The sequence below is a fragment of the Eleutherodactylus coqui genome, chromosome 2 (genome assembly GCF_035609145.1).
Source record: "Eleutherodactylus coqui strain aEleCoq1 chromosome 2, aEleCoq1.hap1, whole genome shotgun sequence".
In the NCBI taxonomy this organism is placed as follows: domain Eukaryota; kingdom Metazoa; phylum Chordata; class Amphibia; order Anura; family Eleutherodactylidae; genus Eleutherodactylus; species Eleutherodactylus coqui.
In genome coordinates this window covers 261,024,170-261,048,896 of record NC_089838.1, presented here as the reverse complement: position 1 = coordinate 261,048,896, position 24,727 = coordinate 261,024,170, and the positions used below count along the sequence as shown (strand labels likewise).

The 24,727-nt window shown below is 45.0% G+C and overlaps 1 protein-coding gene across 2 annotated transcripts in view; it reads right to left on the bottom strand.

Moving 5' to 3' along the window:
• PCSK6 (proprotein convertase subtilisin/kexin type 6) overlaps positions 1-17,305 on the bottom strand; it is a 178,975-nt gene extending 161,670 nt beyond the window's left edge. For both annotated transcript variants that reach the window (XM_066592884.1, XM_066592885.1), the window contains exon 1: positions 17,060-17,305. In XM_066592884.1, the coding sequence (XP_066448981.1) occupies positions 17,060-17,224 (165 nt within the window). In that variant the 5' untranslated portion in view covers positions 17,225-17,305. The remainder of the gene's footprint in view (positions 1-17,059) is intronic.
• Between the last annotated feature and the right edge of the window lie 7,422 nt (positions 17,306-24,727).

The window sequence follows — 24,727 nt, the reverse complement described above, 5'->3', positions numbered from 1 at the left end:
GTTCTGCAATATCTAACAAAAAAACTTTATGTTCAGTGACATGTACTGCCTCATGAAAACTGTCAAAACTAACACCCCCCAATCGATCATACTTTTGCAACACAAAATTCTGTCTTCAAGGCCTGCAACAAGCATATGCCAAGCACATCTAATACGGACAAGTGTCCTAGCCTGACCATGAGTCCTGAACTGACCAATTGTACAAGCATCATAGGAATCTATGATGCTCATATAATTTGGGTCTGGATACCAGCAGTCAGCCCAGGGCGTGGGTCCGTATTGCAGACGCATAAATTCACTTGTCTGTCACTGGTCAAAGCTAGAGCCACAGACTATGTAGCATATACAGCCTTCCAATCATTTCCAGTTGATTTCCTTTTCCAATTTTAATTGACAATTGGAGCCATTTGGATGTAGTCACACAGGAGGTGAGATTTCGGTCAGTGAAAATTGACTATTTTTTAGCTGCTTTGCATTTTCAGTTTTCTTTTTGTTTTTTCCCATGCATCCCCATAGTAACATGCATTAAACACACATCACAACGGCATGAAAATTGCATTCCCGTGAGAGTTCTGGCTCTGGACGGATAGCTTGAACTAGACAAACCGCTGCGTGTTCTAGTTTTGTACAATTCTTCTTCAAGAATTGCCTATTAGTTTCTTTGGTAGAGTTAAGAAAAAGCATCGCAACAGCATGCCATGCAATTAGCAAATGATATTTTATACTGTAGTGAGTACTACATGAAAAAAATAAAAAAACACAGGGAATGAAGCTGAAAAAATGCAAAATAAAAAACGCCATTCAAAATTGCATGCAGATTGGTCAGTTTTACACAGACCAAAATAGCACTCACCTGTGTGAATACAGCCTAAGCCATTCAAATAAATGGGTTCTGTTGCCGTGTGTGCCGTCTCTGAAAACAACAGAACTCGCACAAAAAAATGTGCCCGTGTGAATACGGCCGTAACCTAGTTAGTGAGATATGTTTTATACAAAGGTCACTCGTGCGAGGATATCGGGCCTATAACTTAGACAAGACAGACTGATCTGGACACTTCATGAAAAGTATTACATAACACACATCAAGCACTGACTGGCCTTATTCGTCACTCTGCAGTAAGATGCTTTTTACAGAACAGTGCTAGCGGTCCTAATGGAAGCCAGAATTCCTGGTGGAGAGTTCAGGATGCAAAATCATGTTCTAGCAGATTCCCTTCAGCTCACTTTATAAACACCGGAATGTGAGAGGGAATAGAAGATGCTTAGAAGCCCACACAAATTACGGATATACTAAACTGCACAAAGTATCAAGGGGAAGGTGTAGATTTGTTGATTTTCTTTTGGAATATGCAAAAGTATGTCAATTTGTTATTTAACTAGTTAGGATCTGTGCAAATATTAGAGCCTTCTTACCATTATAGGTTAGCAGCATTGCCCAACTTATATCTCGGAGGGAAGGCGGACGTTTGCCACTGTATAGGCATATAGTGGCATAAGTCCCCCATAGACCCTGTGCAAACAAAATATGTGGTGTGGTATACGTTTTTGGCAGGATACCTTTCAATATAGTTTGAAAAAGTATACTGACATACCATCCTGATGCCAGCTAAAAGGATATTCTTTGTCAGGTGAATGAAGTCCTATGGATATGCTTAGTAGATACACTGAGTGCTGTTAGGCTGTTAGTTCATATTTGTGTGTGAACCTCCGGTCAGAGGTTATGTCACAGATCCTGATCAAAATATCGGTAGGAAAAGTGCTGCAAGCAGTGCGTTCTCTTTCATCCAAAACCCGGGAAGCTGGGTGGAAAGTGGTTGGACCACATTATAGTCCATTGGGCTGTTTGGCCACAGACTCCCCTTTTCTGCTCCTCAGGGCAGGAAAGTGAAACCACCCTTACTCCTTGTTACTAAAGATCTACCATGACGGACACTTTCCATTTTCCCAAAAACAAAAAACAGTGTTTCGGTCGCCGACTCCACTTACGTCCCAGGTGCTTATTTGAAAAGCAATTTGGCTTTCACACATTTTGGCATGCTGAGCTTTGCTTAATTTTTGCCCAAGTCAGTTTGATAATAGGAAACGAGAAGAGGCCCCACAGTGACAACTAATAGCTGAACTAATGGTGGGATCTTACACTAATGACAGCTTTCCATAATCTTGTGTGTCAACCACTTACTAGTCAACTTTTTAGCCTGACTCAAAAGACTGTTAGATACCCGCCAATAGACAGATGTGTAAAAATCCCATCTAACGTTTGTTCAGTCATTGTCAAATGTCATTGGCAAGACTTGTAAAATTGCCAAAAAGATTTTTACTCAATTAATGGAAGCCCAGATCAAGGCAAAAGCCCAGGTCAAATCCCTCGTAATGCAAATAAGGAAGATGGAGCAATACTTCTGCTGCGCCACCTATGGCATGGCAGCATTTTTGCAAATCAATGTCTGACCCTTTATACAGGTTAAGGCGACAATGATTGGGAATTGAAAACCAAGCCAGAATCCATACACAGACAGATGTTTTAGGGTGTTTGCCCCTCATCAGTGTGCAGCAGAATTCTGGCTTGGCTAGTGAGAGGCCTATGACATGGGTTGGGAGCAGTAGTGTCACTCCTTAAGGAGAGCACTTAGGTGAGGAGACTTATAAGGCCATGCATGCTCCTCTGAAAAATATATGCAAATATATTTGAGGGGCAAAAACCCTGAAACAGCTGTCTGTGTATGGTTTTTTGGCTTGGCTTCCTATTCCCAATCATTGCTCTACAGACCTGTATAAAGGGTCAGACATTGATTTGCAGGAATGCTGCCATCCAACAGGTGGAGCTGCAGAGGTATTGCTCCATCTTCCTTATTTGCATATATTACCCAGAGGAGCATGAATGGTCTTATAAATCTCCTCACTCACCTTAAGGAGTGATGATACCCCTCCTTACCAAAGTCCTCTTAACTTATGGTGTTGGCATCCAGAACAACCTTAACAGATCAATTAAGAACTAAGTTTAAAAAACTGAAATCTCTAGTGTAGAGCCAGCTTAATGCCTTTCGATCTACTTAGGACCTGACAAATATGCCAAGCAGATCTTGAGGTACTGGCCTGTCTACCTAGGGTTTAGGTAGAGATAGCCTTCAACCCTTTTAGTGGAATTTAGCCAGACACAAAGTAAAAATGTGACAGATTTACTAATGAGGCCATCACATGCGGCTTGTGAATTAAAAACGTCTCATGTTGATCCTACTCAGCAAAGCTTTAACAGACTTCCAACTAGAAAATCGCTGCGCCTACAAGAGCTGAATCGCTCCCACAGTGACATTAAAATTCAGGAAGAGCACTCCTCGCCCATCAGACAAGAGCACTTCAATAACCGTAGATCTGAGGCTCTCTGCCATGAAAGGAGAGAATCGCTGCTCCTTCGCTGTTATATGGAGCCATGCAGCTCGTCACATTTGTTTTGGTAACTAGGATAATGCACCGTTCAATCACATCAGCGCAACGCCTGTCAAAGTCAATCAGTTTATTCTGGAGTTGTGCAGTAGTTTTTACTTCTACTTTGATTGCCTCCTCGCTCGTTATGGGACATCAAAGGGAAGAAAAGCACTTTCTTCTACGTTCTGAAAATGGTCAGTAAAAATAAAGCATTAATGAAATTACAAAATAAGATGCCATTAGACAAACTCAGGGCTGCAGCCATACAAATATATTACAAGGCTAAAGAAATTCTCAGAAAAGGCGTTCCAGAGGGAAAAGAAACATTGGGAAAGAAACGTTTTGAGCGTTCCAAATTTCTACGGTGCGTAAGTAGCAATTATTAACACGAGTGGTGCACTGTGATTGTACTACAAAGCTGTCGATCAAGTTATCATAACATATTATACAGTACTTGTAGAAGTTTTAGGCCGGCTGCACATGGACGGATTTCCGCCGCGTAATTCGCGGCGAAAATCTGCTGCGTTGCCCGCAGCTATTAGGTTCTATTGAACCTAATAGCTCAGGGCTCACGGTGCGGAATTCCACCGCGGAATTCCGCACCGTGAAATCTCCCGTCCTTACCCATGGCATGCTCTATTTGCCACGGGTGTACGCGCGGATGGCTTCCATTGCAGTCAATGGAAGCCATCCGTTCACGCTATCTTCCGCTGAAGCACAGCGGAAGATAGCATGAAAACGCTTCCCCGCCTACCGCCGCCGCGTCACGTGATGCGGACGGCCGTGCCATGTGACGCGGCCGGCCGTGTCACATGGCGCTGCAGCGCGTCACGCCGAAGCATCATGTGAGAGGAAGGACGCCGGATCCGCAGGCAAGTATGGGGTCTCTGGGGGCGCCGTGACGGGCTCCGAGGTGGAAATTCCGCGGCGGAGCCAGTCACGGCCGTATGCAGCCGGCCTTAGGCAAGTTTGGAAAAACGCAGCAAAGAATGCTTTCAAAAATAGAAGTCTTTAGGCCTCATATCCACTTGCATGCATCCCGCAGCAGAATCCAGCCATGCCCACGGACAGAAAAATAAATTTTCTAACCTGTCCAGATCCAGCGCAGGTCTCCTCTGTGCTGGCCGGATCTTCTTTCTTCAGCACGGCGGATGTTTCCAGATGCGGCGGTGAGATGTCGGACGCATGCGCAGTGCAATTTATTTTTTTTAAGTCTCCTGTTTTCCTGCAGATCCACGGCACATCCACAGTGAAAGCTGTATCTGTGCCGCAGATAAGACGGCTTCCATTGATTTCAATGGAAGCCGTCCTGTGGGATCTGCAGAAAAATGGAGCATAATGCGATTTCTTCCCGCTCATGCGATCCGCATGCTGGGGGGAAAAAACAAAGAAAAAAATAAATAAATCACATCCACATGCTCTTAATTGTTTTGTGGATGCTAATGCATCCCTATGGGCGCCTAGAGCAGCGGATCTCCAACAAGGGAGACTCACGCGGATTTTACATTTAAAATCCGCCCGTGGACATTGGGCCTTATGGTGTTGCGGTCAATTAAAATGTAATGTGAATGAAAGAGAAATTTAAGTCACATTAATATTTGGTGTGACCATTTGCCTTGAAAAATGTGTTAGTTCATTCTAGGTACATTTGCAGTTATTGAAGGGACTCGGCAGGGAAGTTATTTCAAACATCTTGGAGAACTAACCACAAATCTTCTGTGGATGTAGTCTTGCTTAAATCCTTCTGTCTCTTCGTGTGATCTCAGATAGACTCGATATTGAGATCAGGGTTTTCTGGGGCCATATCATCACTTTCAGGACCCCCTGTCCTTTATGCTGCAGATAATTGTTAGACATTGCCTTTATGTTTGGGGTCATTGTTATGCTGCAGAATAGATTTAGAGTCAGATGCCTTCTATTTTTGAAAAAAAATGTTTTCCACACTTGCCTAAAACCTTTACAAAGTACTGTGTGTCAAGTTAACATTTGCTATATCTGTAGGTTGTGCACAACGAACGAACAGGGAAAATTGTGCGCATAACCTATTCCTTCTGGAGAAGACTCTAGTTTGACTTGTATCCTTAGTCAAGACCTGTTGGAAGGTCAAACACTGACTCATAGGGAAAAGCTGGCACTATGAAGATTTTTCCATCCCCTATTTGCATACTTTTTTCCCCAGGGAGCATTGCATGTCCTATAAGATTACCTACGCCAACCTGGCACTGTCTTCAAGAAGAAACTATCCTTCCCAGACGTGCACAAACTCTGTAATGCACTCTTTGTCAATATGCTGCACGGAGCAAAATAATTAGTCCAGCTGAATACAAGATGTACGGTACGTCCATCAGGTTCAACCAGGGAAGAATATATAGGTAACAGGAGGTACTTTAGATCCTACTTTATTAGTATTGATGTAGGTCATGAGCCAATCTGCTGTAACAGAAAATACCTTCCTCTCCTGACCAAGTGGTCTTCAGACTAGGATTCAAGTAATAAGTCTACACTGTCACACAAGAGTTTGTTCTTTTGTTTTGAGAAATAATCTAAGCCTTTCTTGAAGTAATCAATTGTTCTTGCCATAAGCATCTCCTAAAGTACACCACTCCACGGATTCACAGCTCGGCCAGAGGGAGCGTTCTCTGTCTTCTGGGGGCATACAGCTTTTCACTATAATTTTTGAATGGGCTATTTAAATGCATAAACATTTGGGTCGCCTTTAGGACCCGTTCATATCACATTTTTTGGTTACACTTACAGTTACTGGGTACTGATGTATCTTGTCTCCACCAGAAGCTAGGTGCTGCCGTGGGTATCTTGTAGTTAACGCCCCCTGTCAAGCCCTAGCTTCCGATTGGCTGTGCTGCAGTGCTGTGTCGTGGGTAAAGGCTTACAGTGACTCACGAACCCGCCGCTGCTGTGAGGGACGAGGCCGCCGCAAAAGCTACCGTGTCCGATGTAAGGCCACAGCGGTGTCTTTGGCACTAAACAGCTGGGGGCGTTACCTCCAAAGCCAGTTCTGCCCTAGCTTCCGGTGTTGACAAGGTACAATAGTACCCAGTTACTGTTGGAAAAGCTCCCAACGTACACATTAAACATGAGGGCATAGTTAGTCAGATGGAAGCCAAAATAGAGAACCCTTTTGGACTCCTTATGGCCGTTATAAGTCGGTATACTGCACAAAAAAGTATAGAACAGTGCAGTAGAATACGCTAATGCTGCAAAGTACAGTAAAAAGATAGTTAACCTTTTTTTTTTTACATGGTAACACATGGGTGTATGGCAACAGTCACCAGCATTTGTTAAACATATAGGACATGAGCTTTGTATAACACAGCCATTAAAGGGGTTTGCTTTGGACTTCAATTTTTTTCTATTGAGGATCTACAGTGGTCCACCCCTCAGACCCCTGCCAATCAGCAGATTACTGGAGTCGCTGTCACTGTGGAAAGTGCAGGAAGCGCCAACCATAGCACAGCAGCCTCAGTTGGTATAGCAGGCGCATCTCTCTGAATTCAATGCAGTAACAACCTACGGTCAGCACAATGTGCTTCCTGCGCTTTCCTTAGTGACAGCGGAGAGAGCTGATTAGCTGGGATCTGCAGCGAATCCCTGCCGATCATCTAATGATGACCTGTCCTGCAGACAGGTCAGCAATAGAAGATAAATAAGTCCCAAACAACCCATGTTAGTCAGATTCCAGTAACACTTACGGGTGATGGATGCCACGTTATGCAGAGCCTGTAACAGATGTCTAACAGAGAAGTCAGGTGCAATATATACATTAAACAGATGTGAACAAGACCTCAGACATCTCTTCTCAAGTCTAAATTTAGTTCTTTTACCTTTTCGTTATAGCCAAGATCCTCCGTGTTCTTTTATCCCTTTTGTTGCTCTATACTTTTTCCAACTCTACAGCATCCTTTTTATGAAGCGCTGCCCAGAACTTAACTGCTTTCTACCAGATGAGGCTTTACTATCGCTTTGTAAAGTGATAAATTTTGTCCTCGTCTCGGTAGTCCGTACCTCTTGTTACACGACAGCATCCTGCTGACCTGACAGCAGTCAGTTTAGTGTATACCATGTATTGTGCTTTGTCTCATCTTATCACATTTCACACATTTTTACTTCGGAAATAATTCCCCTGGTCTCTAGCATATTCACAGAAACTTTGTGTGAAGAGTATAAAAGTAAATTCATACAAAAAACAGCAAATTTGGGCAATAATCGTCCCTCGTATACATGGCCTCCGACAGGGCACTAAGCGACAAATCACTCATTTGGCAGAGTTGCTTGACTTTTAGCTCAGCTAAAGTCGCCTATTGGCCTGTGTAATCAGGCAGTCGGTTCATCTGTGAACTGCCTGTTTGCAGTAAATGGAGGCAGCCGAAAGATCTCCAGCTACTCCGCCTCCAATCGCTGAACGACTATCACTCCTGTGTGAAAGCACAAGAGTGATAGTCGTCAGGACAGCTGTCAGGCGCTTAAAGCTAACTCAAGCTTACAGTTAGATAGGCTTTAAGCACACGGCACAGGTGGATTTCCATTGTGGAAGACCTGCGATTCATTGCGGAAAGTAATTTAAAATGCTTGCGAGCAATCATGGATTCGGTTTTTAAACCCCTTGCGGATGCACAGCAGATCGTCCGCGTGGGGGGAAAAAACAAAAATTAAAAATCGCAGCCCAATGGTGCTTTCCCGCGCATCCCTGTGTGGTCTCCAAGCAACCTGAGAAGTATCTGCCTACAAATCTGCAATGCAATTGCGGATGCACTGCAGATCGAATGCTTCCATAGACATCAATGGAGCCTGTCCGCGTGGTAGTCGTGCTAAAATAGAGCATGTGTTATTTTCTGCTTGCAGAATCCACAAATCAAATCTGGATGTGGAGCGGAGGACCCTCCATGCTTTTCTATGGGTGACTTGAACAGCAGATCGCACGTGCGGGTGCCAATCACGGATTTTGGAATTAAAATCTGCCCATGTGCATGAGGCCTTAAGCTTATAGTCAAGTTTGGGAGCAAAATAACACTCAGCGTGCATTAGTAAATCTATATATACTTTCCATGTAAAGGCAAAAATAGCCCTATTTAGGTCTTGTACACATCAGCATCAGACGTTCTGCTCGGAACCTTAAAATAGCCCCTAAATATTGTGAAATTGCAGGGTTTTCAGTACATTAAATAGTACCATTGAAAACAACAACTCATTTGCAAAATACAAGCCACCAATCAGCTATGTTAATGGAAAAATAATAGCTATGAGTTTTTGTAAATTGGGGAGGAGGAAAAAAAAAAGTCTGGTCCTTAAAGGGTTTTTTGATGCGAATACTATTGATAACCTATACTCAGGATAGGTCATTAATAGTTGATCAGCTGGGGTCCACTGCTCAGGTCCCCGGATCATCAGCTAGCTGTCAGTGCCACAATACACATGGTAGCACTTGGCTCCAAGTCCTGTGCAGTCGCTGGCGCTTGCAATTGCAGGCACAGCTCTCATTAAAAATCAATGACAGCTACGCCTGCAAATACAAGCACCAGCCACTACCCTGGGTTTGGAGCAGCGGACCCCAACCGATCAACTATTGATGACCAATCCTGTGGATAGGTCATCAATAGTATTTGCATGGAAAACCCCTTTAAGGGGTTAAAGATTCTCTGTCAATCAAGACTTTACAACATGTATTCAAGATGGGCAGTGGTGGACTTACATGCTCTTTTCCATAGATGTGAAGTGCATTTAAAGAGACTTGGGTACATATACTATGAACATAATCAAACCCTTTTAAAGTTTAACTACTTTTCAAAAAACTTAACATGTCATAGGGACATGTCAAAAGTTTTGATTGGTGGGGGTTTAGGTGCCGAAAGAACAAAGCAGGAGAACCACTCATCCAAGCACTGTCTCTCCTCACTAGCTGAAGACAGACCTATAAACTTTCTCTCGAGCTTGTCTTCAGAGATCACGCTCGGATGAGTTGCTTCAATCTAGCAATCAGTGAGTGTCTCAGCACCCAGACCCACAGCTATCAAAATTTTTGACGTGTCCCGGTGACATATCAAGTTTTTGGAAAGCACGGTTACACTTTAATGACTCCAATAATACTGGGTAGGTTAAAAATAAATTCCTTACTGTGTAGAGGTTTATAGATGGGACAAGACTGAGAGCTGTATTGCAATGTAGCCTGCTTTGCTTGGACTGTTCTCAGCACAGATAGAGCTATTCATGACAACTGGAACATTTCAAGATCAACATTTTCCTTGCCACAGAAAATGCAGCATGTTAAAGTTTACATGAAGATATTTTCAGCTGAAAAAATACAAAAACCATGAAGACGGAATCTAAAAGTCTCCACTTATTGCTGCATTTAGTGGCCAGCCGGCTTCAAGGCAGTGAACCACTTAAAACACATCCACACTTTCAGCTGACATTTCGGAGTAAACTGTCAAAGCCCTAAACTAAGCCCTAGCTGCAGGTAAAAAAAAAAAAAAAGAATGCATCACCTTAGAAGCATTGTCCGACTCCGCTGTATCTTCTCCCCGGTCCCCAGCACTGTTCATCATCATCTCCTCTTCTGGCCGGTGATTGAAAAAACCCCGCCGCCTGGAAGCGCTGCCTCTGATTGACTGAGCGTTGTGACGCTTAGCCAATCAGAGTCGGCACTCGATGAACCAATCACAGCCATTCATTAAGCGCTCGCTCTGATTGGCTAAGCATCACAGCGATCAGACAATCAGGAGGCAGGGCTTCCAGGAGGTAGGGATTTTTTCAATCCCTGGTCAGAAGAGATGAAGAACAGTGCTGGGGAGAAGATGCAGCGGAACCGGACAGAACTACTAAAGCGAGTTTTTGTTTTTTTTCCCCCTGCAGCTAGGGTTTAGTTTATGGCTCGAACAGTTGGATTTCCTACGGTCAAAGTTGCATTGCACTGCATGAAAATCGCATTTTCATGCGATGCAACAAAGAGGAAGGCTCTGACAGGTACGCAGGGTTGCCGGCTGAGGTCAGGGACGGATTCCGAATGCAAAATCCGGTGTGAAAGCAGACATTTTTTTAGCTACTGAAAGGTATCACATCTACAAGGTTTCCTAAGGGTGGCTTCACACGACCGGGTCAGATTTCACATGCGGAATCCAGCCCTGACTCCGACCGGCGACCCTGTGTACTCGATTATTCTGTAATGCGGATTATCATGGCAGACCATTTTTTTTTTATTTGAATGTTTATATTTTTCGCGCCATCGCTTAGCGATGACACGGGTATCCGCGGCCCAAACACTATGTTAATGGCGTATGGGCTGCGGGTCGGATGGCCTCTATTGACTTCAATGGAAGCCGTCCGCAGCAAAATAAAGCATGCTGTGATTTTTCGTATGCGCAAGTGTGAGCGAAAAAACGATTTTATATGCCTTTCAATGCATGCGATTTGCTGCAAATCCTCTAGGCGGCCGCAGATCACGGATTTCTGTACATAGGACAAACGCTTGTGTCATTTTCAACTCCAGATCTTCTCTGAAAACCTGGGGCAAATTCCTATCATTGTGCCTTATATTAATGGGACATCTAAAAATTCCATTTACAAACTGATAAACTCCAGCTAAACTACAGGTCTTGCATGTAAACATACCAAAAATTGTAGACGCTTGTTTTCACAGCCTCACAGTAGGCTGAAACACACTGGTGGGCACAACACAACTCCTAAATACAAGGTACAACTGTTTATTGCTTCCCCTTTTTCGACATTTAAAGATGACCTGTCATGCCCTCAGGTCAGCAGCGCTGGATATATAGAAGCCCCACTGGCTAGCATAGGGTTACTTTACATAGGAGACTGCTGTGCGAAGAGAGTGCCCGACAGTCGTCCCAACAACTATCACTCCTGTGCCTTCACACAGGAGCAATTGTCATTCAGTGAATGAAGGCAGAGCACGCCAGAAATCTCTTCCAGCCATTCATCTTCCTTCACTGTGAACAGGGAGCCCTTCAAAGATGAATGACCGCCTGTTTACACGGAGCGAGAAGTCGCTGACTAGTCATGTGGTTTCAGTGAGCTGAAATGAAGAGACATTGACCGTGATGGTGGAGATGGTCCACTTGACAGATTCAAAGTCCCAATATTCATGCCTAATGGGACTCTGTATGAGGGGGCGTAGACAGAAAAGAAAAGCTGCATTAGGCTAAGTTTATACGGTACGGATACACTTTTGTGGAATTTCCGATGTACAATTTGAAATCCCAGCTAAATGAATGAGTTTGTGATTTTTGATCTACACAGTGCAGATAATACCGGTTGCGTATGTGTGCTTGCGGAGCAGATTTTAATGTTGCGGAAAAGCAGCGTATAAGTGGCTTATTCTGTAGGTTTCCGTAGCAGAATGTAACAGAGGTAATATAGAGGAACATAGTAACGGAGGAAAATCCACAATGACGAAGGGAAATGAAAGTTGCACTAAAATACTTTTTTTTTTTTTTAAACGCACCATAAGCCAAGAAAAAAAAAACACTACAAAAACACGAACAGCAACTTTATGTCTTGTGGATGTCAGGACGGTCCATCAACTGCCCTGCAGAAATTCCAAAGTGGACATTCTGCAGTGCATCAGTCCCATGTGAACATACTCTTAGGCTAACTGCACAGGTGCGAGCACGTTATCGGGCAGAGAAACTCGGCAATGTGCGTTTTACAAGCAGAGAAGAGACGATTTTTAGGCCAAAACGCATCACTTCTGTGAAATTACGATCTTAACGCGCGATAGAGAATCTGTTTCCCCGTTGATTTCAATGGGAAATTATATATCGCATGCACATTGCACGGCATGCGATGTATTTAAGGTTCCATTGAAATCAGTGGCCAATGCGTTCAGAGGAACACGAAAAAATAAGACATGCCATGATTGTTTTCCTCCAAGCATTGCTCAATTGTATAACTCCATTCAAAAGAATGGAGTCATATCAGCGCGACTTTTGTGCATCTCACAAGACTCTTGCTTTTACGAGACCAGCCTTAGGGTGCCTACCCACTAGCAATATTTTTTCTAGCGATGCAAGATCAAGTGCCTCGCAGCACAGAGAAAACGCTGCGATTTCACTCATTGTTTTCAATGGTGCCAGCGGCAGCAGCGCCAGCCCCACTGAAAACAGAGTGTACATCGCGGACTTCAACTATGGCAGAGCATTCCTGCATCCCCACAGGAATGAAGGAATCCTCTGCTGCAGCTGTGGAAGAAGTCCGTGATGCTATCCTATTGCTTTCAATGGGACCGTCACAGCTGCGGCCCCATTGCAAGCAATGGGTTGTAGGCAACCCCCGCAGCAATGATTTTCAGGGAAGGGCTTGAAATATAAACCCTTCCCTGAAAATCAGCCATAGCTGTAAAAAAAAGAATGAAAAATTTATACTCACCTAGAAAGAGCCAGCCGCCTGGCTCTTCTCTCCAGCACAGCAGTCTTCTTCTGTGTTCTGGAGGCTGGGGTTTGAAAAAAACCTCGCCCCCAGAAAGTGCTGGTCTCATTGGCTGAGCACTCAGCCAATCACAGACAGCACTCAGCCATTGTCATTCATTGGCTGAGCGCTCAGCCAATGAGATCAGCACTTTCTGGGGATGGGGATTTCTCAATCCCTGGCCTCCAGAACACAGAAGACGACTGCTGTGCTGGAGAGAAGAACTGGATAGCTTTTCTAGGTGAGTATATATTTTTTTTCTTTGTTGTTTACAGCTTTAGCTGATTTTCAGGGAAGGGCTTATGTTTCAAACCTTCCCTGAAAATCATCGTTGCAGGGGTTGCCTGCAACCCACTGCTTTCAATGTGGCTGCAGGAGTGCTGACACCACTAAAATCAATGGGATAGCATCATGGACTTCTGCGGCAGAGGATTCCTTCATCCCCGCGGGGACGAAGGAATCCTCTGCCATAGCTATAACAGCTGAGGCAGAAGTCCGCGATGTACTCCTATGTTTTCAATGGGTCCACAGATTTTTTTTTTCTCTGCACAAATGAGTATGAAACCATTGAAAATCATTTGTTTCATAATCACCACAAGAAAAAAATATCACTAGTGGGTAGGCACCCTTAGTTCGGCTGCACACGGGCGATCAATATTCTGCATGCAGGAGCCAGGAGCAGAATATGGCTCCGACCACGGCCGGCGACTCCGCATACATTCTCTTTTCTGTATTACGGTTGACCGCGGACGCCCGCTGTCGGTCATGCACAGTATAATTTTTTCTTTTCTAAATTTTTTGTTTTTCCCATGCTGTCACTAGGCAGCCATAATGTCAGTTGCGGATGAACCGCATGTTAGACGGCTTCCATTGACTTCAGTGGAATGCGTCCGTGCATTTTCTACAGAAAAATAGAACATGCTGCGATTTTAAATCCACTTGCGAAAATCACAATCTATCTGCTCCGGATATGCAAATGTTCTATTCTTGCAATCTGTGCGGAATGCCAGGGATAGTCAGCTCAGGTGACGGTTGTGTGCAGCCAGCAGCCCCGCTGACCCGATGACATAATAAGTCTTTAACAGAGCTATACCCCATAGGAGCATCACTACTTCTGTAATACATCTGGTAGAGCACGCAATCACTGTATGTAAATACGGAAAATTCCATTAGCATTTTATGACAGACAAGATATGACATTTACCCTGTGCACAAGAAATAAGTTTAAAACCATCTCTAAACTCCATAAAGCCTCTTAAACGTTCAGTATAGCGGGGGTTCCAATACTTAATTATACAAACTATAACTCTGAATAGGTCTCATATACAACCAGATAGCACTACTGCGACTTCCCCATCTTAATACTGCATGATTGGCATTATATGGAAACATGACAGCGCCAGTGACCAAGGAAAGTGTCCGCAGGATGCAGAGCAGAGGTGGATTTTGTTGCGTTTTAACTGTGGAACATCTTGCAGAATTTGTTTTTTTACGCAGACCTGAATTGCAGTATTACAACTTCGGTCTAGTAGAAACTCGCAACAATAATTCCGCAAGACGTTCCTAATTCCGCAGCAGAAAGCTTTTCCGCTGTGGGATTTAATCCTGCGGTTTTAAGATAGACACACGGATTACAGTTGCGACATTCAAGCCCCATAGTGACAACATTGCGATGCAGAAATGTCGGCGCCGACTAATTCCGGTCAGTGTGAAAAGTCCCCTAAAGCTTCGCCAATAATTGTCCTTCATCAAGGAAGAAAAGTCAGAAGCAATCATCCCGCCAGCATAAAGATGGTGTACGGATGAAACATTGGAGCAGATTTATCTGCGTGTCTAAAGTGGTATATGAGTCTCCTGACCGCTATAACAGGCGAGCGTCACATTTATCCTACAGCTGAGACATTTCTTGTGACACAAAGCTGCCATAAATAAGCCGCCCTCCTGAAAGCCAAAATGTGACAGTGTCATCTCTATCAATAACCAGAGACTTCTCAGAAGTGGAGTAAGTAGTCCTACAATCTGCGCCCCATTACACAATGTCAGTGCTTGAGAGGCACATGGCGTTCTAGAAACTGCTCGCTTTTAGATTTCACACTATGGCACAACTTACCCCTAATGGTGCCTTCACAAGTATACTACCCTGTTTCCCTGAAAATAAGACATAGCATGATTTTCCAGAATTTTTGAGGATGCAAAATGATTTTTCAAGCTTTTTGAGGATGCTTGAAATATAAGCCCTACTCCAAAATTAAGCCCTGCTAACAGTTAATTAAAAAAGTCAATTTAAATAGTGTCCAGGCAGCTATACATGTAAAAAAGTTAAACCTTTTTGAACAAAAATTAATATAAGACACTGTCTTATTTTCAGAGAAACAGTAGCATTTTCATGACAAAGACATTTTGGAGAGTTTTTCCTCACTTTGCTAATTTTTTTCAGGAGAAAACTCTGCGATCAACTGAAGAGGTGATTTCCTAAGTGACCTAAATCCAACAAAAGCCATATTCCGCAACACAGGATTTTCTGTGACTTTGGACATTTTGGAATAAAATGTAATCGTTGCAGTAAATGTTTGCTAGGTATTCAGTGATTTGGGCTATAACATGATGCTAATGTCACAGTAGGCATCGTGCAAAGTAATCACTCCTGACGCAATTTCTTCGGAAAATGGCTATAAATCACTTTGGACATCACCTCTTGAAGTTTCAGCAGAGTAGGAAGTTACGAAATGCTACAATGTATACATGTGGCTTTTATGTTGCCTTTATGTATTTATCAACGTTGGCTTTTCTTAACACAACCTAGTACTTCCCAAGCATTTTTTATAAACTTCACTAAGTGTGACCAAAAAGAAAATAAACCTGCCTGACATCGACGGGTGTGGGGTGTATATTCACACGGAGGACATTTGTGCCTTTAACTTCAGATTTCCTATTTTAGGGTGCAATCACACATAGCAGATTTGGCGCGGATTTCGATGTGGATTCACATCAGTCTCTTCAATGAAAGTTGTGAAGTTTGATGCAAAATCCCTTATCAAATCTGCTGTGTGCGAACACACCCCTAGGGGCTTATTCACATATCAGTGAAGCCGAAACCAGCAACGGATCCAAAATACAGAAGAAATGCAAATCTTTCCGTGATACTTTCTCCCTGTACGTTCCACTCCTGGTTTTGGCTTACGAAATACTGATATGTGAATAAGCCCTAAGATGCAGATTCGCAGCGGAGTCCATATCAAGTCAGTCAATCACAGGTTTACAGGTGCGATATCAGTTTCTCTGATTGATATAGTGCTTGCCTGTCTAAATATACAGAAATGGTGAAAATTACACGTGCACAGATGCAATACGTTTTTTCTTGCAAACCGCATCGCAAGTGAGATATCAATCAGAGTTTCTCAAACAGATATCCTACTTGCCTGTAAATATACAGCAAGGGTGCATTTAATGCAATATCAGTCCCAGTTTGTTGACAGATATCACCCTTTTTTAATGCGATTATGATGCATTTTGCAAAAAAAAAACATTGCATAATAAAATTAGAAAATTGCATTACTATAAAACGTGCATTTACATGCAAGTGCGATGCAATTTTTTTTTCCTATAGGGAATAATGGTTGAATAGAATCGCCAAAAATAGTTCATGCCGCAAGAAAAAACATGACCCAGTAAATATGCATCTCGCAACATACAGAAAACACATGTGAAAATTGCCTGCGTAAATATGCCTGACAGCAGCTCATCATATAAGATTAAATATCACATACAGGGTTAATAGATAATGGGATACAGAACTTGTCAACTACTAAGAACCCAATCCTGGTAGTGGAGTGGTAGAAACAGCAGCACAAAGACTACACAAGGCACACGAGTCTATACAAAGAAGTACAAGCATGTAAGAAGCAGGCAGATCGCTGTAGGCGATATTTCTGCACACAGATGCGACATCTCCTGCACACAGATGTTGGAAATGTTGCATATGTTGTATATTGATACCCAGCAGAGTAGCGTCCTCTGCGACATTCCTGATGGGTCGCCCAGCTGCGACAATCCCGACAGTGCCTGCAGCAACCGTCACCTACTGTGCAGGAGCGACTAGTAAGTAGCACAGGAGCAGCAGGAAAGTTTGAGCAGAAGCCAGAAGGCAGCATGCAGACTGGTACCAGCTACCCTCCCTCCTGCCCAGCGTCATGCCCACCTGCCCCATGTTCAGGTATCCGTATCTGGCCGCCAGCTCAGCCGCTTTCTCGGGTCCCCCGGGCACTCGTACAGCCCAATGGTTGGAGTAGACGGTACGGGGAATGGGGGCCAGACAGCCGGGCAGCAGCAGCAGGAAGAGCGGAGCCGACAGGGAGGACAGCATGTTGGGAGTCGACAGTGACTTGCCGGGTCCGCTGCCCGCTCATACGGAGCACTAGGCGGACATACACGGAGTAACTCCCCGGCTCTGGACATCTGCTGGAAGCCGCGCTGCGCCGCCTACTATTTGTCAACTCGTCAGCCAATCAGGACGCAGACCTGTGCACGGTACGGTGAAGGGGCGGAGTTATGAGAGAAGGCGGGAGCGGGCCGGCACAGTGCAGTAGGGCACTGTGGGAGAGGCTGAGGAGAATGTCACTTCATTCATAAAACCGGGGGGATTATGGAGACGAGGCTGGATTAGAGACAGTGGAGATTATAGCAGCTGTAGAGTAATGCTATGACTCCCAACCAGACCATAGGCTGATGTGAGGACATGGGGACAGTTGTGGTAGATGGAGGCTTTGGAATGTCCTGAATAAAGATTCTCTCTGCTGTTCTAGCCCCATATACCTGAGGTAGAGTGCCATGTGCATGCCAATGGGCACCTGGGCACGGCCTCCTAGCTACACCTGGGTACAGTAGTCAAACGCTACCTCAAAGATATCGATGCGCACATTAACATGCATATACTGGAGTGGTAATCCACGTATGAGCGTTACGAGCGTACACGCCTCAGCGCCGCCGCCGCCTTTCTGCGCTCTGAACAAGGATTTTTTTCATTCTAAGGCCTTTTTCACACAAGCGATGCGTTTTCACGCAGGTCGCATCTCGCCAAAAAATCATGGCAACGGTGCATTTCCGCAATTTGATTCCTAAAGGAATTAGCGATTTCTTGACCGCACAACCGCATCGCGTGAAAAGGGCGCTGTAGCAGCGGGCAGCAGAAGGGCTCTATTTTGCTTAAATAGCCGTAAACTCCCTTCCCTCCCTTTTTTCAGCTCCCATGGGAGCTCCCAGCGGTTTTCGTCAATGGATAGCTCATGGCCCATCTTTTGACGCTGCGAGGAAAAATGGTGGCTGAAAATCGCCATGTAAATGAATGCATTAGAATCCAATGCTTCACACGGTCGCGATTTCCTAGCAACGGTTTTTTGCGGCGAATAGCTGCGAGTAAATGCTCGTCTGAATGAGGCCTTATCAGCGCGTTTCACTGTACTTTTTGGAATGTTCATTTACACACGGCAAACAAAGCCGCACCGCTTCTACGAAATGGCTAATTAGTGTAACGAGTTCCAGATAAGTTATTGCTCCAGCGGAATGATCAGCGTGTTATGCATCCGCCCATTGACCTCTAGGAGGACTTTTGGTGAAAAATAGAGCATGCTGTGGGGGGGTTTTCGCGTAATCAAAATGCATGAGCAAATGCCAGAAATGTGAACGAACCCATTTGCGCAAGTAAATACGCCCCTGTGCAGGAGCCCTAATGCACATAGTTATACCCAGCGCACAAGGGACAATGCAGCAGGGATATGTCAAAAAGACATCAGTACATCCAATATACGTATCTATAATCAATTGCGTAGTCTCATTTAATACACATAGCGACTCATGCAATATAGTTATTAGCATAGTAGAGCTGAGCGCTCACCCCTACAGGCAGAGCCAGGTATCCTGCACCCCAACCAGCATTTCCATCACTTCCTCAGTTCACTGGCGTAACTATAGGGGATGCAGGGGATGCAGTTGCACCCGGGCCCAGGAGCCTTAGGGGGCCCATAAGGCCTCTCTTCTCCATACAGGGAGCCCAGTACTATGAATAAAGCATTACAGTAGGGGGCCCTGTTACAGATTTTGCATTGGGGCCCGGGAGCTTCAAGCTACGCCTCTGCCTCAGTTGCATAGCTGCTGTCAGAACCGACAACTCTCGGGGCCCCTGTGCCCTTACTGCCGGTCCTACCACCCGGGTTGCAGGAGTGCGGCGCAGGGGAGCCCCGGTTCTAGGGATATCCCCCTGCTGTAACTCTGGTCACCGCCAGGTTGCTAGGGACGCAGCGGGTGCTGCCCCGTGGCGCGTCCCCATTTCCATGACTACCAGGCATGCTTCCTCGGCATCCGTCTGTTCAGCAAGGCTGGGGGCGGTGTTCCCAGTGTCTCCTTGATTGGGTCCTGCTGCTGTCAGGCTCCCCGCCCCAATCAGCTGTTGGGGCGGGAGTTCTGACAGCATTTAAATGTGTCTGTTTCCTTCCAGCATTGCCAGTGTTAGGGTGGATTCAGATGACCGTATATTGGCTCGATTTTCACACCAAGCCGATATATGGTGTCCCCATCTGCAGGGGGATGGAAGAGCCAGGAGCAGGAACTGAGCTCCCGCCTCCTCTCTGTTTCCTCTCTGCCCCCTCTCTGCTCCTCTGCACTATTTGCAATGAAAGGAGGCGGAACAGGGGTGGGGCTAAATTCCGAGAATTAGCCCCGCCCCTGTCCCGCCTCTCCTCATTGCAAATAGTGCAGAGGGGCGGAGAGAAGGCAGAGAGGGGGCGGGAGCTCAGAGCACTGCTCCTGGCTCTTCCAGGATCCCCCCCTGCAGAGAGAGACAATGTATATCGGCCGGCGTGAAAACCCAGCCGATATACGTTCGTCTGAATCCAGCCTTAGTTTGGTTTTCCAGCTGCACCTGTGTGTTGTTTGACGCCTGTTGTGACCCTGGCTTTCTGCGTTTGACTTCGTTTTTCCTGACCCCTTTGTACCGCGTACGCTCCTATTGCCGACCCGGATAGTCCGACCATTCCACTGTTTGTTTGTCTCCAGTGTCTGTTTGTCTCTCCCGTGTTCTGCTTCCCTAGTGAGTGTAGGGACCGCCACCCAGTTGTTGCCCTGGGGGTTAGCCCAAGGGGGCAAGTAGGCAGGGACAGGGGTTGCGGGATTTCTCAGGGACTTCCATTATCCCGGACCCTGCCCTGACAGCTGCTGCACGGTGTCCGTGATGGGGATTAGCGGGGAGCATTGATCTTGGTGAAGTGTACACTGCTAGCAAATTGCAAATATCACGGCAGCAGGTGTGGATCCACTGGGTCTCAGAACTGACTTAACTTGTGGCTAGATCCAGGGGCAGTATCCAGATTCCCAGTTTTCACTCTTGCATCCCACCAGTTGGGATCTGGTCTTCACTGTAGGGGATCCCCCAGATCATTACCCTAAAAATTGTACCAGTTAAAAAGCAGCTGATGCACTTGGTAAAGCTTTCCATAATGCATCTTAATACCAGAGGGTGTAGACAGAGAGGTAATGATAGAACAGAGCAGGAGTCATACTTCCACAACATAGTTCAGGCCAACGATCAGGACAGGCAGCAGAAGAGGAATGCATAGTCAGATAACAAGCCAAGGTCAGGAATACTGAAGTCAGGTAAGCTGGGTGGTTCAGGCACAGATCAGATACTGGGAGATCAGAGAGAAATACACTTCACACAGTATGGAGACGGATTGTTCAGGCACTTACTGATGGGCAGAGTAGTCCTAAATAGCTCAGGACCTGTCAGGATTGGTTGTGGATTGAAAAGCTGTGTGTCACACTGTATAGGAAACAGGAGATGTGGCATCTGCCGCAGATGACACGGGGTACGTGGCGCTGGCCACACCTGATTGTAGAAGGAGGTAGGGGATGCTGCCTGTCAACCAGCAGCCATAACACTAAATGGATAGAAGAGAATCTTAGAGGTGTTTTCCAGGAAAGGTCGTCAATAGTCAATCGTCTGTGGTCTGCTGCCCGACCTTGACTGATTGGGAGCTGCTGCTCCGACCCCTGTGTAGTGGCCGTCTCGCAATGTACAAATCTCGCATGTAAAAAAAGTGGTCTGAATGGAGATCGTTCTGAGCCGCTCACCTCCCTTCACAATAAGCAGGCAGTCGTTCATAAGTGACCAACTTCCTGTTAATATGGAACAATACGTTGATCAGTTTTCTGCATTCTGAAACGGAATGACGAATGAGAAACAAATGACTTCTCGTTCGACGTTCAGTCGCTGCATGTATTCACACTGAACCATTCGAAGCATTCAGATTCTTGCTGGATTGTGCAAATCTGAATAACACTGCGCAACAAATTTTTAACAGATTTTCGGAACAGAAAGTAATTGATGTTTCTGTAAAATGAAAACCTGCTGATTACTCTGGTAGAACTGAATAATAGCCGCACGTCTCAGTTTCAAGTAATTTAACTCCTTAGTGACCAAGAATGTTTTTCTTTTAAAAAATCATAACTCCTTTATTTATCCATTGACGTCGCTGTATGAGGGCTTGTTTTTTGCGAGACGAGTTGTATTTTTCAATGGTGCTATTTAATGCACTAAAAAACTTTTTAAAAGTTCTAAGTGGAGTAAAATGAAAAAAAAAAGGAAATTCCACCATCTTTCGGTGCATCTTGTTTCAACAGCCCAGGAGCTGCAACAAAAATGACATGATAACTTTATTCTATGGGTCAGTACTAGAGATGAGCGAGCGTACTCGGAAAAGCACTACTCCCTCGAGTAATTTGCTTTATCCGAGTATCGCTGTGCTCGTCCCTGAAGATTCGGGTGTCGCTGCGACTGACAGGTGAGTCGCAGCGGGGAGCAGGGGAGAGCGGGCGGGAGAGAGGGAGAGAAAGATCTCCCCTCCGTTCCTCCCCGCTCTCCCCTGCAGCTCCCCGCTCCGTGCCGGAACCCGAATCTTCAGGGACGAGCACAGCGATACTCAGATAAAGCAAATTACTCGAGCGAGTAGTGCTTTTCCGAGTACGCTCGCTCATCCCTAGTCAGTACGATTACTACGATACCAAATTTATGTAGTTTTTTTTTTGCTGTACTACTTTTATTTATTTTCAAAGATATTTAATTTTTTTATTATTATTTTCTGTGCACAATAACTTTTTTATTTTTCCGTCCACGTAGTTGTGCTCATTTCTTGCAGGACTTCCTGTAGTTTGCGTTAGTACCATTCGAATTAATACAACTTTTTGATTACTTTTTAGTGCATTTTTTCTTGGAGACAGAGTGACCAAACAGGCGTATTTCTGGCGTTCTTAATTTTTTTTTAATGATTTTGATTCTTTTATTCAGTCTAACCAATGACCTGTAAAAAGACAGTGCATTAATTACAATTTACTGGTGGATGATCCACAGTGTTTATGCCACGTGGAAACATACCCTATATCAGTGGTGGCAAACCAGAGGCGGCACACAGAGCCCTCCCTGCTGACACGTGCTGCCGTCAACCGCTCACTATGTTAGTGAATACCAGCAGGGACTGCATTCACTCAGCAGCGCTGCTAGCGGCGCTTATCCCGGGCTCACACTGTGACATCAGTGTGCAGCCACTAGAAATTGTAGAGTAGTCCCGCAGCACACCTAATACATGCACATTCGTGCAAAGGTTTCAGCAAAAGTATGCCCAGCCACCTATGGGGTCATGAACCTAACCCCAGGTATAAGCAATGATATCCAAGAAAGGCGGCAGCATCAGCGGTGTAGAAATAGTAGAATTTTTTTTTTATTGCTCCATAAAAAATGGCGACGTTTCGACTTGAGAAAGACTTGGAACAAGTCGAAACGTCGCCATTTTTTATGGAGCAATAAAAATTTTTTCTACTATTTCTACACTGCTGATGCTGCCGCCTTTCTTGGATATCAGTGTGCAGCCGGGATCCTCCTCCCCCCACCCCTGATGTCTCCTATTTGGTTCTGCAAGAGCAGGGGAGGAGGTGTCCGGCAGCACACTGACGTCATAGCGTGCACCTGGGATTAGCGCTGCTAGCAGCACCGAGCAGAGGAGGGGGGTAAGTATATGGGTCTCAGGGGGGGCGCTATTACTACTGGGGCCACTGTGGGATGTCACTATTACCGCTGTGGCCGCTGTGGGGTGTTACTACTGGGGCCACTGTGGGATGTCACTAATACTATTGGGGCCGCTGTGGGATGTTACTATTACTACTGGGGGCCGCAGTGGGATGTCACTATTACTACTGGGGCCGCTGTGGAATGTCACTATTACTACTGGGGCTGCTGTGGGATGTCACTATTACTACTGGGGTCCGGGATGGGGTGTCACTATTACTACTGGGGGCCGCGGTGGGGTGTCACTATTACTACTGGGGGCCGCGGTGGGGTGTTACTATTACTACTGGGGGCCACGGTGGAGTGTCACTATAACTACTGGGGGCCGCAGTGGGGTGTCACTATTACCACTGGGGCCACTCTGGGTGTCACTATTACTGCTGAGGCCGCTCTGGGGGGGTCACTATTACCGCTGGGGCTGCTCTGGGGGGGTCACTATCACTGCTGGGATATGTTTACAAGAGAATGTCCTCAGTGGAAATTTCCACGGCAAATTCCACAGTATTTCCGCATTCAAAAAGCAGTCAAAATCTGCACGCTGTCTATTTTGAAGCGGCCCTGTCCTTTTTAAAACGACGGGAGTAAAATCATACATCGTTATAAGCCCCGCCCCCTGCCGTGTTGGCACTTTGCGTTAAATAAGTGGGTTTTGGGCTGCAGTTTGGGCACTCGGTCTCTAAAAGGTTTGCCATCACTGTTCTATATGTTAAACCTACCCTTATAGTGTTCAGTCAGCACGCGGTGTGTAGCAGTGACTGTAAAATAGTTGTGCAATCACTTTTATTATTATTTTTATTAAGCAAGGTTAATGGCGAGCCGACTGGATTCATTGTATAGGCATATTTCCAAAAAATACAATACAACGGCAATTGGATTACATTATTCCCCATAACTGGAAAACCTTACATGGCTGAAAAAAAACGGATACCATATTTCAGCGCACTAAAGTTACTATAAGCCGCCTATCTGCTTATCTGTTACAAAGAATGTGCTGCACAGTGTAATCGGCCCGTGTAAAAGCACCTTTTCAAATACGTCAATTGGTGCTTGTTCCTAACAAAATATCTGCTGGTGTGAAAGGCCTTTTACTCAAAGCTAGAAAAATGGAGCAGCTTTTTATTTCTTTATCAGTTGGTGTTCATTATCTTTTAATTGTGTTGTGTAATGACTTGGAAGACAAATCATTAGTACTCTGGCAAACAATAATGTGTGAATTAATTTAACAGTCAGCTCCAGATGAAATCACTTTAATGATTATGATACCTTGTAAATAGAGAATTATAATCGGGACAATATTGATAAATTGTCAATTTCAACGGTTCTCTGATATAACCAGGGCTTAATAAGCCAGCTGAGCTTTCTTGCATAGTATTATGCAACATTCCTGCACAAGGCCATACCATACAGATCTGTAATATGGCACCCATAGCCAACTGTAAGGCTATACGATTACTCTGTGGTCAAGTTTTCATTACAGATGTAGGAATGCTTCCAGGGAAGATTACAGTGCCACCCGGAGTGCCCACAGGTCATAAAATGTGTGCCGCTGCACAGTGGCTGAAATAATCCAATTTTGCATAACTTTTTTAAGAGGTATTTATACCACAAAAAGTTATGGCGTATCATTAGGATATTCAATCACTTTCAGATCAGTGGGGATCCAACGGCCAGGACCATCACCAATCCTTAGACTGAGGTTGCCACAGCTTTGCTTTAGCCCTTCATAGTTTTTATCTGCTTGGCTGCATTCCTGGGCAC